At 40.2% G+C, this 15,474-nt stretch overlaps 1 protein-coding gene across 1 annotated transcript; it reads right to left on the reverse strand.

Moving 5' to 3' along the window:
• Positions 1 to 2,310: 2,310 nt before the first annotated feature.
• On the reverse strand, positions 2,311 to 13,898 carry LOC132264780 (helix-loop-helix protein delilah). Its single transcript, XM_059765097.1, has 2 exons — positions 13,491 to 13,898; positions 2,311 to 6,397 (listed from the first exon to the last, which is right to left on the reverse strand). Exon 2 carries the CDS (start codon positions 6,356 to 6,358, stop codon positions 5,528 to 5,530), a length of 831 nt encoding a protein of 276 aa, XP_059621080.1. The 5' UTR covers positions 6,359 to 6,397; positions 13,491 to 13,898; the 3' UTR covers positions 2,311 to 5,527.
• Between the last annotated feature and the right edge of the window lie 1,576 nt (positions 13,899 to 15,474).

Genomic DNA, 15,474 nt, shown 5'->3' on the forward strand with positions numbered 1-15,474 from the left:
CGCTGAAGAACCTTCAGCTGGCATTTGTTCTTGCGTTTGTCTCACTTAGCATTCACTCTAAGTTGTTTTTTGCACTTGGAAGACATCCACTGGGGAATGTCCATTAGAGAGACTCTCTTCTTTGTCAACTCCAAATGATCTATGTGATCGTGAAGATCGATTTTTGTGGAAAAATTGCTCAGCGGTGAAATTTTGTTCAGTTCTTCGCCAGCTTCTTGGCCAGTCGCTTGACCACTTCTTGGCGAGCGAGAGTGAGAAGACACACAGGGTATTGTACCAGAAATAATGCAGACAAATATCTTCGCCATAACAGCCTTCCTTGGTCGTTTCGCTGGAAATTGTCGATGGAGTCAGAAAGCGTCGAAAGCAACATTAAAAATGATCGGAAATTGATTAAAATAGTCTCAATTTTGTCAGTAAATTGACGATTAGAATTTTTTATGTACAAAATATCTAAATATTTGATTATTCTTTGAATTTATTGATTATTTTCTCTTCATTTCACCGCCAGAGGGCAGCAGTTTTGAACTCTAAAGGCATGTCGAAATTCCAATTGTATTTTCTAGTGGTTTATAGAGTATTAAAAAGCATTTGAACCCCCAAAATTAAAAATATTTAAATATAATTTGATTCTTTCTGTCGAATTGCCGAATTTATTTAGTTTTTAATTATTTAGCAATTTTAATTGCAAAAAAAATTATTAATTTCTTATTCAAACTTTGAATTTTTTGATTTTTTTTGTAATACAAAGTAAAATCAATATTTAAATAGTTGCTTTCATAATTCTTCTACGTGATTTTATGATGAAAAATGCCTCAATTTGGACTTTTTTCACATCAAGAAAATAATTTGAAGGTTTAAGTGTATTTTTCATTAATTTTAGTATAGAAAAAAAGGTGTAAAATGAAGTCAAAAATAACATTTTTCTTAATTTGAGTCATTGGAACGTCTTTTTTCCACCTTTTTATGCCTAAAATGACTTTGAAATCTTGGCTAAATTGGTAATAATTCAAATCAAATGTATTCTTAGTTCAGAGAAATCTTAGAAAACCCTCCGAAATTAATGTCTACGACGCTTTCGTTCTGCGGCATCGCACGGTATCTGCAAAGTAGCGAAACACAAGATCGCCAGAGAGCTTCTTGGCCTATTGATAGGCTTCTTGGCTTCTGGTATTGGAAGTCACCGTGTGTTTTGTTTGGTTTTCAATGCGGAGAGAGAGAGAGAAAGAGAGAGAGAGAGAGAGAGGATGCGATTGGGTTGATATGTGATCGGAAATAAATTATGTAAAACGGCTGCAATAGATCGAATGAGGCTGAACTCTATGTTTCTGCTGAGATGCCAGCGAAACACGCGGTAATTGATCCAAAATGGGGAAGGCCACGATGTCAGAGATTCATATCCCGTGGCACGATCGCGCAGTGGCGTGCAACATTGGCGATCACTAACGAAATTCCCCGCGTGATCTTGATGTGCGTCGATAGGCGCTCAGTTGGAGATTTTCCGATGTGATCCCAAATGACTATCGACACACTACAATGAGAAGATGCTGGGAGGATTGTTGAGCTGCTCTTAATTAATATGCATTTGACAAAGTCTCTCTCTCTCTCCGTCTTTTGTGCTGAAGATGATGAACACCCAATTCCCGTCACACATTCCCAATCACTGTCAATTGTCCGGGATGACGAGAAACAAGGAGGCAAGAATTTTTCACCCATCAATTATTAGCTTGGCTTAGATTGTTGGCGCAATGTTGGCATCGTCTTCTTCACATGCGTTCGCAAATAGCAAACAATCATCATCACATGTTGATCACTCTCTCTCTCTCTTCCTTGGCCGGCTTCTGGGCGATGCGCGCGGACGGAGAAAAATGCGCCAAGACAACAACAACATGCCGGAGATCTTATTGAATTACAAAAGAGACAGCGCGATCGATGCCAAAACGATCAGCCAGATAAGGATGAACGTAACGATCGACGTGCCTTATCAAAAATTCAACTCACAGAGAACCCCTTAGAGTAAAAGCGGACCGTGAGAATTCCTCCGGCCTTTATCAGTTGCAGAGGGACTTTTTCTTCTGCTCTGGATTCTTCTGCTAAACAACTCCCAAGACTCTCTTCTCCTTACTTCGCAATTACTGCTCACCATTGCCATAAATATCTCTCTCCTCTCGTCGTCCAGCTTTTCTTGCCGGACTTTTCGCTGGTGTATTTTTCCATCTTGGAGGAATTGAAATGTCTCCTCTCGATTGACGCTGCGGATTTTTGCCACCCAAAAAACCAAAAACAATTCAATAGTGAATGTCTTTAAAAAAAAATCCATCTTTCAATTTTATTCTCAGCACATTCGGTCTTTCTTTTAAATTAATATTTACATAAGAGTATAAAAATAATATATAAAAAACTTCTCGTGTGTTTCTTAGATGGTAGAAAAAGAGAGAAAGAGAGAAAAAGAGGAAGAAAAGGCTGAAGTTGTCGTACAAAAGAGCTTCCTTAAAATCGTGTATATATATATATAAAGTTTTCTTAGTGTCGTATTTCATCTTAACATTAAGATATCATCTCTTCTCTTCTCTCCACTTATCGCATAAAAAAAGGTAACAGTGAATTAACACTACAGAGGCACTTAAAGCTAGGAAGACAGAGAGAGAGAGAGAGTTAGTGGAAGTTTCTTAGTTTCTCAATGGAACCGTGAATACTTAATGCAATATGCAAGAGAAGGCATTTGTGGAATGATTGAGAATTCAGGGAATTTTCGCCCAAGACATTCTTCAATGTGGCTTTGCGAGTGAGAAAAATCTCGCGGGAATTTTGCAAATTTGTTGCTATTTAGGTCTCTGTGACTTTTAAAATGCCTTTGATGGTGGCAAACAACGCTTACAAGAGGTTGACAATTGACGATTTTCGGCGCTTTTAGGATATCTTGTAATTTGGCGCAACCATCGAGAACCCATGGTCGAACGCAGGAATTGCCACTAGATGGCACTATTTGAATCTTCTCTCCTAATTATCCGATCAAAGTGATTGTGAATTCATTTGAAAGCTCTGAAAATAAGCTACAAATCTTTGAGGTGTTGAGAAACGATTCTGCCACACATTCCGAATGCTTATCAACGTTCTATTCGATGCAAGGGGGAGATAATACAGTCAGAAGTGGTGTAAAACTGAGCAGAAGTACTTAAGGAGTGCTTCTGAGTGTTTCTTTTACTGACAAACCATCCAGATTCTTTGAATTTCCTTCGATTTTCACGCAGAAACAAACGTAAGAATCTTTTTTCTAGGTTATGTAACAAATAAAGGACAGATTTAGTGAATAATTCGCTTTCTAACTCATAAATTCTACTAGTTTTTGACAGAATGAACCATTTGTAAGCAATTGACAGTGCTTTTTTGACCTTTCGATGCCAAGAAACACTGCAAATTTGTGTTGAGATTGAACATAACCTCAAAAATAGCCTTCTGGACTTGGAAAATGTCCATTTAGACAAATTTCCGGACAATTCTGACTGTGAATCAGCAATTTTAAGATCATTGGCAAATCTAGAAAGCCGTCAAATGGAGTTTCTTAAGGATTTCTTGGTGATATTTTGAGGTTATGTTCGGAAAATGTGTCGAAAAAAGGCGCTTTTAAATGGATTCATGCAGAAATATCCAATGAAATCTCAAGAGATTCACTATAATTTGGGAATTAACGTAGTGTACAGATTGAAGGCACATTATCTCCCCCTGGATTCGATGGTAAACCTTCGGATTTGAGTGTCACTTGGCAGGCATTCAGCTATCAGTGGCTTCAGATCATCTGCGATGGTGTTGAGCGGTTCGGTGTGCATAATAAATCTGTAGTGCGCAATTGAATTTTCCTATTAACGGTCGCTGACGTGTGTCAGAGGCCCGCTAATGCGCCGACCTGTGTGGGTCTCAATAGAGACAATGCCAGAGACGCTCATGGACAAATATGTCAAGAGAAGCTGCGCCGTCGTGAGCCGCGGAGAGACTAATTGTATTCTAATAGCTCTGTAATGAGTTGGCTTAATTGGGCGCGATTGGCGATGACGCGAGAAGGCGTTGTGCAGGATATATGGCGAGAGGGAGGCTCTTAATGGCACGGAAATTGAGAAATTAGCACGGAAAAGGAGCGGGACTTGCGGACTCCGTGATGAGTCGCGGGATTGTCTAATATTGCAATTACCAGGCGTCGCACAAAGTTCCTATATTGGGACTTGCAGTGTGTGTGTGTGTGCTTAATGACTATTAATTTATTAAGACTAAAAAGAGATATGCACAGATCGCTATTATGGACGAATATTCTTCGCTAATTGCTCCGCTCTAACGCTACTCCTTAGCTTTGTATTTACACGCAAATTCTCCAATGATTTCTCCTTCTTTTTTTTCCTGCAAATTGTGAGACATCTAATTAAATTAATCGCATGCGCGAAGAGTTGATGCAATTACCTTACATTTTATGCATGTCTAATAATCCTATATAAAATATTAACAATAACATCGTGTGAGAGATTTGCTTGGGAGATTTCGAAGGCCGGAAAGCTTGTCGAGATGTGGAAATAAGAGATAGATTGGATGGATAGAAATTGTGGCTGTTTTTAAGTACGTGTTCAAATTGTTTTCCAGTCAAACCGCGTGTGTATTATTTATTATTTAAATTAGCCCGAGAGAAGCATTTATAAGAGAGCGAGAATGCGATGAGGAATTTAAGAGACAGATAAAGTTAATTTAGAATCAAATTCCAGTCGACAATTGTTGACTTAATCCTTGAAGACACTCTTTTTTGCAAGCCATTAAAATGCCATCTATTGCGCTATTGGCAATTCAATTGCCATTTTCAATTTGCTGTCATTAAATGTCCGCGGGAGGAAAAGTCACTCGCGATTTCCAGACCACTGATTTTGTGATAATTCAATCATTTTTACTCCATTTTTATTGAATTTCTTCGCAGTTTGACGCTAGAGGGCAGCAGTTTCAAGACACGTTAAAGTCTCGATTGTATTTTGACCAATAAATGCCATTTAAAGCAAGAAGAAACAGTCTAACGCTCTAATCACAGGGAAAAACTTGCCTTTGGGAAATATAATCGGAACTCTGACATGTCTTTTAAACTTTATCGCCTCAAGTTTCCTTCTTTCCTGGCCAGGATCACGCCAGGAAGTCTTAGAGCGTGAGAATGCTTGAGAAGAGAGGAAATTATGTGAAAATTCGATGTTAATAGCGTCCCCCACGCCAACTTTGCTGCCCTCTGGCGGCTATTTGTCCCCGAAAATCATCTAGCGACTTTTACCTCATTCTGCCACTGATTGTCGGCTGGATTTTGACTTGAAGTTTGAGTTTAGAGGGAAATTGCGTGCGTAGAACTTACAAACTAAGAGTTTCTGCTTCGAAATGATTAGAGTGGACGCGCTGGGCGCCACTTTGTTAGCACTTTTTAACTTAGTATGACACAGTGAGAATTGTAAACCACGTATTTCACAAGATACAAAAACAATAAATATGGCGGTCTATGTACAGGAGGGACGGGTCACGTCAGGTAGATGTCGAGGGCGGAATGTTCGGAGAAGCCGGAGTGGATCCAGTCGTCGCCGAAGGGGTCCAGCGGCCCCAGGGGGCTGAGGCAGGGCTCGGACAGCTGCAGCGACTCGCTGTCCGACTCGAGGAACAGGCCCAGCTCCAGGCTGTCGGCGGCGCCGAAGGGCTTCATGGTCTGCGCCAGCGGACTCAGGCAGGGCTCGGACAGCTGTAGGCTCTCGCCGTCGGACTCCAGGATCAGGCCCAGGTCCGCCGGGCTGTCGTCCATGGGCGGCGTGAGGCACGGGCTGAGGTCCTTCTTCTTGCGCTTGCGCTCCTCCTCGTCAGGCTTGCAATTGTTGTTAACACTTAGGCTATTGTTATTGACTAAGACGCTACTATCACTGGACGCACTTCGCGACAGGCACTCGCTCAGCGTGCGGATGTACTTCATGGCGAGGCGCAGGGTGGTGATCTTCGTGAGTTTCTCGTTGGACGGCGAGCACGCCTGCGCGGTGCCGCACATCGAGATCGGCACGCACTGGCGCAGACTCTCGAAGGCGCTGTTGATCTCGCGCATGCGCGTCCTTTCGCGCGCATTCGCCGTTTTCCGCCGATACTTGCTCAGCGGCGCCGCCTTGGATTTGGGCTTCTCGCGCACGCCGCGCAACTCCGGCGACGATGAGCCGGAGCTGTTCTGCGCCGAGTGGCGCGAATCCCTGCGCTGGCGCTGGCGCAGCGAGTACTTCTCGTTCTTCTTCGTGCTGTTGTTGTTCGTGTCCGCGGCCGGATCGGCCGGCGACTGGTCCAGAGCCACCGTCACAGCGTTGGCCTTTCGGTGCATCCTCGCCAGGGTGTCGGGAAGGCACGCAGCGCGCAGGATCTGGAAGGAAGATGCGCATTTAGCTTCACATTCAATTTACAATGAATTCTGCATCAATCAAGCGTGATTTTGAGTGATTTTAAGAAACTCTTATGCTCCTCATCGTCTCTTACGCGTGAGATCTTTCGTTCGTGGTTCCCAGAAAGGCACTCAACTCCCCAATAATTGCAGCATTGCGCGAAAATGAACTTCTCGCCTCGGTAATTGAATCCTAAGGCAGTCGCGGAGTGTCTAAGATCGGAGCTGACGGGCTTCGTCGGGGCCTAAAGAGAGCAGGAGATGCTTGCGGAGCACTTTGGAAGCACGCCGAGGAGGAAACAAGTTTGTTGGCCATCAAGTCTCTTTGGTGTGTATCACGAGGAGAAATCAATTTGTTCGTATATACAAATTTATCCCGCTTCTCTTTTGCATTATTTATTACACACTGAATGTGTCAATCAAGTTACTTTATGCGATCTCTTACCAACGCATCGAGAGGCTCTTATGGATGGTGGTGTTGCCTTAATTTAGAGCCTTCGAGGTTTGCGCTGGACACACGGGAAAAAAAAGATCTCGCGCGCGAGAGAGACGATTTTAATTGGTGTGGCGATATGAGATCGTGTCAAATTGACTCAAAATATTGACCATAAAATTCAATATCGAACACGATCGCGTTTTTCTTATACTCCTTCTCAAGTCAACTCGTGCCAAGACGCAACTGTGCCCCTAATCAGTGAGACAGAGAGATCAGGAGATTAGACGACGAGAGGGGCTAAAGATGACTATTTTTTTCGACTGACCTACGGAGGAATTTATTTCCAATTAATTTAAACAAATTGCTGAATAATTGATGAAAAATCTGACTCTCCTTCGTGTTCTGCCGCCTTTTTTCTCATCTCAAATCTCAATCTCTGTAATACACATTTCCCCCCCACTCTCTATCTCTCTCTCTCTGGCGACAAAATCAGCCCGAATTTATTTGTCAGAAGGAATTTTTCGGTATAATATTTTTGTCACCTCTGCGCACGGTGATTAATTCACCGCGTCGCGATCGTGTAAAATTCCATCTACCGAAGGTGCAGAGATATCGTCAGAGAAGCCCTTTTAACATTGTGTGATGATTGTCTTTCGGTGGCGATAATTGGTATGTCTGCAGCAAATAAATTTATGAGGTGTGCAGAAAAACACGGAGAAAAATCGACAGTCAATTGCCGCGAGGAGACATTCGAACGGAGGCCCGAAATGGATTCTTTAATATCTCATTTTTCATCGCAATTCCAGTGGCAAAATCGAAATGAGCGCGAGATTTGAGAGGTGAAAAATGGCCAAAATTCGCCGAATTGAGCGAATAAACTTCCAGACTTAATAATAGCTTCAAAATTTTGACTTTGAATTATGTTTGAAGTAAAATTTACAATGTAACTCGAAGAAAATCGACTTTGAGAAGCAATATTTTCAGTATTTCTATTAAATTTGTCGTATTTTAGTCAAAAATTCCAATAAACACCCATAAAATCAACTGAAATATTCACAAAACGATTATTTTAGAGCAATATTAGCACTTTAATGAATGATTGGAACAAGGGGCAAATCACAAGGCGATTTTTGAGGAAACTTAATGTTCTCCAATCAAATAATCAATTTTATTTGGGTAAAATAATCAAAAAATGATTATTTTCCCAAGTAAAATTGAAAAATAATCAAATTTTGAATAAAATAATTTTAAAAAAAGAATATTTTCTCAAGGAGGATAAAAAAAATAATCATATTTTGAATAAAATAATCAAAAAATTATTGTTTTCTATATTAAAATTGCAAAATAATCAAATTTTCAATGAAATATAAAAAAAAATTAATATTTCCCAAAGTAAAATTGAGAAAAAAAAATCAAAATAATCAAACTCTGAACTAAATAATAAAAAAAAAGAATTTTTTCTCAAGTAAAATCGAAAAATAATCAAAATTTTAATTGAAATCACAAATAATCAAATTTTGAAAAAAATATATTCAGAAAATAATCAAAAAATAATCCAAATTTGTATAAAATAATCAAATTTTAATCAAATATTCAGAAAATAATAGAAAAATAATCAGAATTTTGTACGAAATAATCAAAATTTGAGTAATAATCACAAATAATCGATGAAAAAGATTGAATAATCACAAAGTTAATGGTCTCAACTTGCCAGTGACTTTCCCCTTGGATTGGAAGGTGTTTTTGTTGGTTTATCAGCAATATTAACACTAAATATTCATCTTGCTCTCCTGAGAAATGACGATTTGGATACTATTCGTCAAGAAAGAACAGAAAATTGCACAGAAACGTAAGAATTAGTCCTGAAATTCACTGAATTTTTGACTTTTTCGCGCGTTTTGTGCATTATTTTGTCCAAAAAGACAATTTTTCTGCAGAATTTGTTGTAAAATTAAGCGAGAAAAAGGGGTTTCTTGAAGCTTTTCACTCAATTGAGAAGCAAAATGATCAAAGGAGAAGTCACAAGGCGATTTTAGAGGAAACTTAATGTTCTCAAATCAAATAATCGCGATTATTTGACTAAAATAATCAAAAAATGATTATTTTCCCATATGAAATTGAAAAATAAGCAGAATTTTCACAAATAATCATAAAAATGATTAAATAATCACAAAGTTAATGGTCTCAACTTGCGAGTGACTTCAAATAATCAACTTTAGTGGGAGAATTTGCAGATATTTTGCTGATAAACGTGCAAAAATGCTTGGTTTTTGGCGTCTCTTAAAGTAAGAGGCGCGCTGAGTGCGCTCAAGTGCACGTGGGGTGAATTTGCGCGGCGCAAGGCGAGGTTTGAGTGCACACAGAGTGCAGAGAGAGATGAAAAATCGATGAAATCTAACAATAATAAGAGCAACGGGTCCGCATGACAAGAGGAGACAACAACAAGGCGAGTCAGCCGTTGTGATACAAAATAAATTGATCACATATTGTAGGTAGTTGGGCTGAACACGGCCGCGCAGTGTGTGGAAGAATGGTGAGAGAGAGAGAGAGAGAGAAAGAGGCGAATTCGCCTCCAATTGGAATTGTGTGTTTTTCTTGAATTTCATACCATCAGCGCGAGAGCTACAATAATAGCATGTAAAGCAAGAAGGGAGGCGAACAATTTCACGGTGTCTGAATTCAAAAGTGGCTTCTTATTAAAATGATTTTTTCTCCTTCGTCGCCCCAGTGTCTTGGGCCCGCTGGCAAGATTTATGGCCGCCGTGCCACTAAATTGTTTGTCTTCAAGCTATTATCACTGTGCCACAATATAATTTCATGTTTATAAATTTTACAAACTTTATTTCCTCCGCGCGCGATTGATTTACGACAGCGGCGCGCCTCATTAACATTGTTGCTCTTCGTCATGTGATCTCAATTCTTTTCTCTCCTTCCCGTGCGAGCTTTTATTGCACAGTGCGTGAGGATCTGAGGACACACCAATTGACGTGAAATCAACCTCTGAATGGACAAAAAACTCCCCCGCGATCGGCGCGCGCAGCATATGCTCGACGCGCGGTTTGTGTCCAGAATGCGCGTGAGAATCGCGCTCATAAACTATCTTTCTATTAATTTCACTCCCGTTTTTCTTCTTTTTATCAATTTAATTGAGGCGCGGCATTAATTGGTGTCCGAGACTCTGGAGAGCTGCTTAAAAATCAATAGGGAGATTATAGAGATGGCTTCCTAGGCCAACAATAAGCGATCGCGCGAGTGTCGTTGGCAGTTTAAGAAAAATGATAAAAATTTAATTACTTTCGACAAGAGCAATAATTTAATGGTGTCACTTTTCATGTTTCTCATTCCCCCCTTTTTCTCCCCACAATATGCATTCACAAAATAATGAAGATGATCGTGAGTTATTTTTACCAGCTCATATCTTCTTGTCGCTTCGGCGATGTCACATTTTGAGAGCTTGAGGAAGGCCAGCGATTTGTTCCGTGCATACATATTAATTTGAGATGTTGAAAAGTGTGAAAAATCAAGAGCTGCACCGAGTGGCCGTGATATGGTGAATAGTAATTTACTGAACATAAATTTAATCACACAGGACAGAACATAATCTTTTTTCTTTCTTTTTTCCTCCGCGAACCGCCGATCGATGTGTCGCCACACACAAAAAGCACAAATTCGATCACGCTGAGATAAATAACTCATTGAACCGCATGGCAAACGTACAAGAAGCGACTGCATTGAATATTAATTAGTGGAAATGTGTGGCTAATGATCAAATTTCATGCGCAGATCTGCCAAAGACACAGTCAAGTCGCGCCAAGGGGGAGATAATACGGTCAAAAATGGTGTACAGATCAGTGGAAGTGTTTCAATTCATTCTACATTCAGCTAGTCGTAATTTTAACATGTTTTAATGTTTTAAAAACACCTTAAAGGAAAGTATTTTGACTTTATTAGTAAAATTGCGTCTTTTTACTCAATGAAAATCGTGATTTTAGAAGCTGAGCAGCAAGAAAGGATGCTAAAGTCAAACATAACCTCAATTTTTCACTAAACATTAGCAATTTAGAGTCAGAAAAAAATCTAGTCGCTGATTTTCAGTAGGAAAAATACACAAAAACGTCAGTTTTAAAATTGTAAGTTAGATTTTGATTAAATTTCAGTTAATTTTAAGTCTTTTTACAGGATAATACAATTAAAAACACTGTTTTTGGCTTTATTTATCGATTTATTCAAAGGGTTCTGAGAAGTTTTAAGGATTTTCCAAGGGTTACTCAAGTAGGAGAAAAGTGGTTTCCATTCCCAAAATTTCCATAATATGCCGAAATTCATTCTTCAAAATATTCTTTCCCTCCAAAATTATATTTCGAAATCGTCTAGTTAGAAAGATATGCAGAAATTCCAGCGCAAATCTTCCATATAAGAGAATTTAGCACAAGATCATGAAGTCACGGGTTTGATTCTCCTTCTATTCGCTTTTTTCACTACACTTTTTCACTCCTCTTGCCTTTTTCGTGTATTTTCCTTCATTTTATCCCTTTATAATCGACATTTTTCCCTCAATTTCTTCAAGAATTATCTCTTATAACGCCATCTGACGCTCGGAATTGCTTTTATCTCACTAAGTTTTTTCTCCTAAAATCTTTTTAACGCTTTATTGTTTATGGAATACGGGAAAACGGGATTTTTGCAACATATTTCGCGTATTTCTTGGGGTTTTTGATGTTTATCTAGAATTTAATCCATTCCTGTCATTCCCGTTCATTCTTTTAATTCCTCGATATTCCTACTGAAGTGATTCGTCCATTCTTCACTTGAGCAACCCTCGTGATTTTCCATATGATTTGTGAGTGAATTCTTATCCAATTCTTCATTTTGACATATATTTTCTAGGTTATGTCAATTAACAAGGACGAAATAAGAGTTTAGATTAGAAATTCTTGCACTGAAAGCGAAATTATTTTCACTTTTTAGTAAAATTGTGCATTCAAAAGCGAACATAACCTCAAATTTTCACAATTAAAAGCAGAAAATCATCAAATATAAACTGTCAGTTAGATTTCGGTTAGTTTTAAGTCTTTTTCGCACAATTTGTGGAAGTGTTGTTTGAGATTTTAGCCCAGATTATCTCCCCCTTGGCGTGCACTTATCGCGCGCGCACTTTAAATTATGCTCACGTCCTTTATGGTCATTAAAAGGTGGTGAATTGTGAAGACGCACACGATCTTTTCGGTCACATAGAGTGACGGCATCGTCGCAAGTTGAAAGCGTTGCGCGAAAAAAAAAGAGCGAAGAACCCACAAATGTTTGTGTGTAAACAGTACAATGTGGAGGGAAAAAAGTGAGGTAAATTGATATTTTTCACACGAACCACTGCATAATAGCAAAACATCCCAGAGAGTGACTTCGCGGTGACATGATCCAGAATTTACTTTGGCCTCTCTTTTTTTCTGTTTGTTTGTCTGTGCAACGCGCCAAAAAGATTATGTCGTTGCAAGATCGCGATCGCGCGCAGTTTCAGGAGGATCAGCGCGCGCAAAAGTGACAATCGCGGCATGTTTAACAAATCATTGGGGCAAAAAGATCGCGATCTCGATCAATTTTTTGTGTGCGCGCGCGCGCTCGAGATCCTTGTGTGCCATCTTCGCGACAAGCGATCACAGCAGAGATTATTGTGCTGTCAGTGTGATGTAATTGCAAATAATGTGTATTCACGTGGTAATATGGATTGTTTGCATAGGTGAATTCGCTGTTTGATTGATTTGATTGTCATGTCATTAGCATGTGGCATTAAGTAAAGTAGCAGAAAACGTGTTTATTGCCATTTAATGAATGAATTGTTGTTCAAATCATACAAAAAGCTCTGCAGATGCGCGAAAAAGTGTTGGGAATAGCATAAAAGCTCTGCATTGATTGCATTACTTTTCCTCCTGCACTTTATCGAAAAAAAAGATCTTCAGCGATCACCAATTCGTCATCTTTTGTCACACACGCACTCAAAAATACATTAAAATTCATTCGTGTTCTGCAAGTCTCAAGAATCTCCAATGTTTTCTCTTTTCTTCCCTGTTTTTTTTTTCTCACACATCCCAAGATGAGAGTCTTTAGCAATATCACGTTCTCTTCACTCTTCATGCCATCATGCGATTGTATAAATAATAATTAGTACTTGAACAAGATCACCAGATTTGTTCGACAGAATGTCGAAACAATGTAGATAAATTATTTATGATTCACATTTTGCAATTATTGCGGAAGAGAAAAGTGATCGTTTTTCTTCTCTCATTGCCATTGCTCTTAATTTAAAAGATCACAATCACACTTTAGGGTTGAATTTCAACAACAAATTCTCCCCACACAAAACACACAATCTTCCTCATCATATTTGAGACTCTGTTTTGTTTACATTTTTGGGGCTTGGCGAGTGCAAAATGATCGTTTGTTATGATGTTTTATGGTGTGTTTAAGTTCTTAATGAAAAAACCTCTTCTTCTGGGTTGGATTGAAAATTTAGGAGGTCCTAAAAATTGCTCTTCAAACCATTTTATCGCAATCGCATTAAAAATGCAAATATTTGCATTTCACACTTTATTTCTACACTTTACGATCCGAAGGGACATTATTTATGGTGAAATTCATAATCACCTCGGGTTTTAATTAATCCACAGGACGTGATCGGCTGTTATCCACAGAGAGAGAGTCCACACTTTTGGCTGAAGGGGTGATTTTGCACTTGAGTAAACTACTTCACGGGGTTTTGGGGGCGGCGAGAGAGTCCTGAGGAGTTCGCGCGACACACTCAATGGCAATGAACATCCGACGGTGGCCCATTGACCCAATGCGCTCTCGATCGAGCACTGATTCTCACGGCGATGCACTTCATAACTCCTGCGAGAGTCTCTCTCTCACTCTTCTCTCCACACTTCTTTGCGATGGTTAAGATGGGCGATGCAGTGTTAAAGTATCGAAGTCGTTCGTTTTCTTCTCCACTCTGAAGAGGGATGATCTTTTCTTTGGGGGGGGGGGGCTCTTCTGTGCGTCTTCTCAGCTCGAGCGCCGAGTTGGAACTGCGCGAGATCTTCGCTCCCAAACTGCGTGGTCGCTTGGGAGAGCGAGAGAGAGCAATCATTGGAGTCTGTCTGCGCGGCGGCGGCGGCGGATCTCGATGGCGGGGACCACGAATGCGCGCACAAACACACGCGCGCGCACAGCCTAAACTGCGCACAGACACACACACACAGTGAGATTGCAGCGTGAAAAGTGCGGTGAAAGAATCTTCTTTTCGGGGAGGGCGGCCGATGGCGAAGGTGGGGAGATGCCGATCGTGAGCAGCAGGTCTGGGTGACCCGTTCGGGGGCGGGAGTGGCCTCGCGGGTCCGTCACGCACGGCGCCGGAGTGGTGGCGGCGCATCTGATTGGACGCGAGTAAATGACAATCGCGCACTTTCCATTTCGCAGCCAAAGGTCCGTCGAAGGCGCCGCCGCCGTGCGCAATTGAGCAATGTGGGCCCATTGGAGACCAGCGAACCGACGGCGGGAGAGATGTTAATGGAAGTGGACAACCACAAATGGCATTAGCATGTCTCTTGTGTCACATGTTGGGCCGTTATTCGGGGAAAAACAGGCGAGATTGACACGCATTTTCCAAGCAAAACAAGAAGCTCAAGTCGCCCCGGCGAAGAGTCCGCGCGCGCGATTGCATCACGCGCTGGCGCCACTCGGTTTGTGTCCTTGTGGAGCCTCGGCATCCCAGTTAGTCTGCGGCAATAAAGTGAGGCGGTGGCCTTTTTGCTCTTGCGCGCTCGCTTCGTGCTATTCTTGGGCCATTTTCAGACCTTCTCAGATGGAATGGATTTATATTTGCAAGAAGGAACAGAGTGGACAGCGATTTGCGCTTTGAGATTATAGATAGGCAGAAGAACTGGGAAAGAAACTAAGAATGCCAAAGAAGACATACTCTTAACTTTGATTGTTTCGCCATTGAAATCAATTGAACTGGACGTTTTTTGACTGTTTCCACATTGATTTCAAGTTTTTATTGGGTATTTTAGCAAGAATCCATTAGAAAAACGCCTTTTTCCACATCTTTTTCGTACATAACCTCAAAATATCACGAAGAGATCTTCAAAAACTCAGTTTAAAAGGTTTCCAGATCACAAAATCATCTCTTATGATTTGCAAATGAAGTGAAATTTGCAGATTAAGAGTTATAATCGTGTAGAAAACTTTCTAAATCCACATTTTCCAAGTTTGCATGACTCTTTTTGAGGTTATGTTTGACTTTAATGCAATTTCCAGTGTTTCTGGGCATTAAAAATTCAATTATTTACGATCTCTGCGGCTTTAGCATAAGAACTGTTGTTCTAGAATACAAATTACTCACTAAATCTGTTTTTGATCTATTACATAACCTAGAAAATATTAGAAAATCCATAAAATTGGGACAATTTGTCCATAAAATAAAGACTCAAGGAATATTTTCAAGTTCTTCGACACTTTCACTTCCAAAGGCTAGTTTTTAGGCTTAATTAAGTCACAAAACCTAGAAAATGATAATTTGCTAGCTTCCAGGGTAACCTAGATGTCGCCACAGGATTATCATTGTACAAATCCTGGTTTAAGAGAATCA

The sequence above is a fragment of the Phlebotomus argentipes genome, unplaced genomic scaffold (assembly GCF_947086385.1).
Source record: "Phlebotomus argentipes unplaced genomic scaffold, Phlebotomus argentipes genome assembly contig_2, whole genome shotgun sequence".
Classification (NCBI taxonomy): Eukaryota; Metazoa; Arthropoda; class Insecta; order Diptera; family Psychodidae; genus Phlebotomus; species Phlebotomus argentipes.

Bases quoted from the DNA above. Each gene is read 5' to 3' on its own strand.
- LOC132264780 (XM_059765097.1), bottom strand. From the start codon at position 6,358: ATGCACCGAAAGGCCAACGCTGTGACGGTGGCTCTGGACCAGTCGCCG.